The sequence below is a fragment of the Dipodomys ordii genome, unplaced genomic scaffold, assembly GCF_000151885.1.
Source record: "Dipodomys ordii isolate 6190 unplaced genomic scaffold, Dord_2.0 Scaffold152, whole genome shotgun sequence".
Classification (NCBI taxonomy): domain Eukaryota; kingdom Metazoa; phylum Chordata; class Mammalia; order Rodentia; family Heteromyidae; genus Dipodomys; species Dipodomys ordii.
Window position 1 is genome coordinate 1,945,850 of NW_012267368.1, and position 2,145 is coordinate 1,947,994.

The window sequence follows — 2,145 nt, forward strand, 5'->3', positions numbered from 1 at the left end:
CGGGCCGGGCGCTGCGCGGCCTGCGCCGCCTAGAGCTGGCGGGCAACCGCCTGCTGCACCTGCCCCGGGACCTGGGCGCGCTGCTTCCTGGCCTGCGCCACCTGGACCTGCGCAACAACTCGCTGGTGAGCCTGGGTGCCGGCGCCCTGCGCAACCTGAGCCTGCTAGAGAGCCTGCACCTGGAGGACAACGCGCTGAAGGTCCTGCACAACGCCACGCTGGCCGAGCTGCGCGGCCTGGCCCGCCTCACCCTCTTTCTGGACGACAACCCCTGGGTGTGCGACTGCCACATGGTGGACATGGTGACCTGGCTCCAGGAGACCGAGGCGGTGCGCGGCAAGGCCCGACTCCGCTGTGCGTTCCCGGAGAAGATGCGGGATCGCCGCCTCCTGGAGCTCGACGGCGCCGACCTGGACTGCGACCCCATCTTGCCGCCCTCCCTGCAGACATCCTACGTCTTCCTGGGCATCGTGCTGGCCCTCATCGGCGCCATCTTCCTCCTAGTCTTGTACTTGAACCGCAAGGGGATTAAAAAGTGGGTGCACAACATACGGGACGCGTGCAGGGACCACATGGAAGGCTACCACTACCGCTACGAGGTCAGCGCAGACCCCCGGCTCACCAACCTCAGCTCCAATTCGGACGTGTGAGCGCCGTCTCCCCGGGGCGCGCGGGAGGGACCGACGGACGGACGGACAGACGGACAGTGCGGCCTTGCATGAGGCATAGACTCCAGCTTATCCTCTCCCCCCCCCCATCCCGGGCCATCTCCCCCCCCCCCATGCCGCCCTGGACTCGGACTGATGGCAGTGTCGGCCTTCGCTCCCCCGTCTGGGAGGTTGGCTGTTCACGCGCCACGTGGGACGGCTGGACACTGGCTGTGGGAGCCTCGTTCTGTTCCTGGAACTCAACTCGTGTGGAGGGATTTTCTTTTCAACTTTCAGCATGACTCTCTCTTTCTCTAGTACATTTCATGGTGTAGCAAGTTATCTACACAGATAGCTCCAACCTTTTTTTTGTTGTTGTTTTTTGGACAGAAATACTTTGTTCATTAATATCAGTTTTATTCTTCTGTACCTAAATTATGGAGAAAATGATTGCATCCCATAAACTGCCTGCAGACCTTAGCAAGCTCTTTTAAAAAAACAAACAAAAAAGTAACCATAGAAGGCAGGAGAGGCCGTCTTCTCCCGCGCGTGGCCCCACGCCCGCTAGCCCCCAGGAGCATGCTTACGTTTTGCTGTTCTGCATATTACAAAAGTGAATAATCACTTGCAACCTCAGATAACTCCTCTGCAAAGTAACTTACTCTTTCCTTTTGATTGCAGTTTATATGAAACTGTCCTGAGGTTTTGCTTTGTTTTATAAACTGCATTGAAATCTAACAGATTGAATTGTTCAAAATATAATAATAATAATAAAGATTCTTGAAAGAAGTACAGTCTGTTCAACTTTGGTATTTGAAAAAAAAATGATGAAGGGCAATGGTCCTCACAGACTTGGTGAAACCGATCATTAAGTTATTAGAGAACATAACTGGCCATCAAACTGGATAAGTTTTGAAATGGTGGATTCTCTTAGGATTTAAATAGATATGTTTTTATGCTTTATGTGACTAGGTTTCTCATGGTCCTTAATGCTATTCAGGAAGTGGTTTTGTAAGAGCTTCCTGAAGTTGCCAAGAGAGAACAGTTGATAGTTTGGGGCCTTTTCTAGACTCCTGGAGTTGTTAGGAAAGGACAAGTCTGTCTACTAAGTAGAACTCTCTCTGATCGAAATGGTGCTATGTGTTCACACTTGTTAAAGCAAAAGTGTAAAGCCAATGTAAGTATCAGTGTATGACATTGAAGTAGTTTACTGACGCAGGATAAAGATTTAAAAAATCAATTTGCAAACATTGCTGAGACTTTGATTTTCTTAAGGTTATTGTTAATAGACATTGGAAGTGCAGCATACAAGCTCCAGTGCTTATCGGAGGTGTAATTGATGCGTTTGAAAATGTGTCTTGATTGAACTTCAGCTTGAGGAAATAACCAGAGATAAATGTCTGGGTCTAAACAAGCCACTCAACTAATAATAACAGGTGCTTCAGCTCTGTACTTAAGAAGGTAAGGACGCTTATTTTTTAGCTACACTCTGTAGTTT

General features: G+C 49.9%; 1 protein-coding gene across 1 annotated transcript in view; it reads left to right on the forward strand.

The window, feature by feature from the left end:
* The window catches only part of Tpbg (trophoblast glycoprotein), a 4,283-nt gene extending 3,577 nt beyond the window's left edge, over positions 1-706 (forward strand). The window contains exon 3 of the mRNA XM_013032258.1: positions 9-706. Within this exon, the coding sequence (XP_012887712.1) occupies positions 9-650 (642 nt within the window). The 3' untranslated portion in view covers positions 651-706. The remainder of the gene's footprint in view (positions 1-8) is intronic.
* The last annotated feature ends 1,439 nt before the right edge of the window (positions 707-2,145 follow it).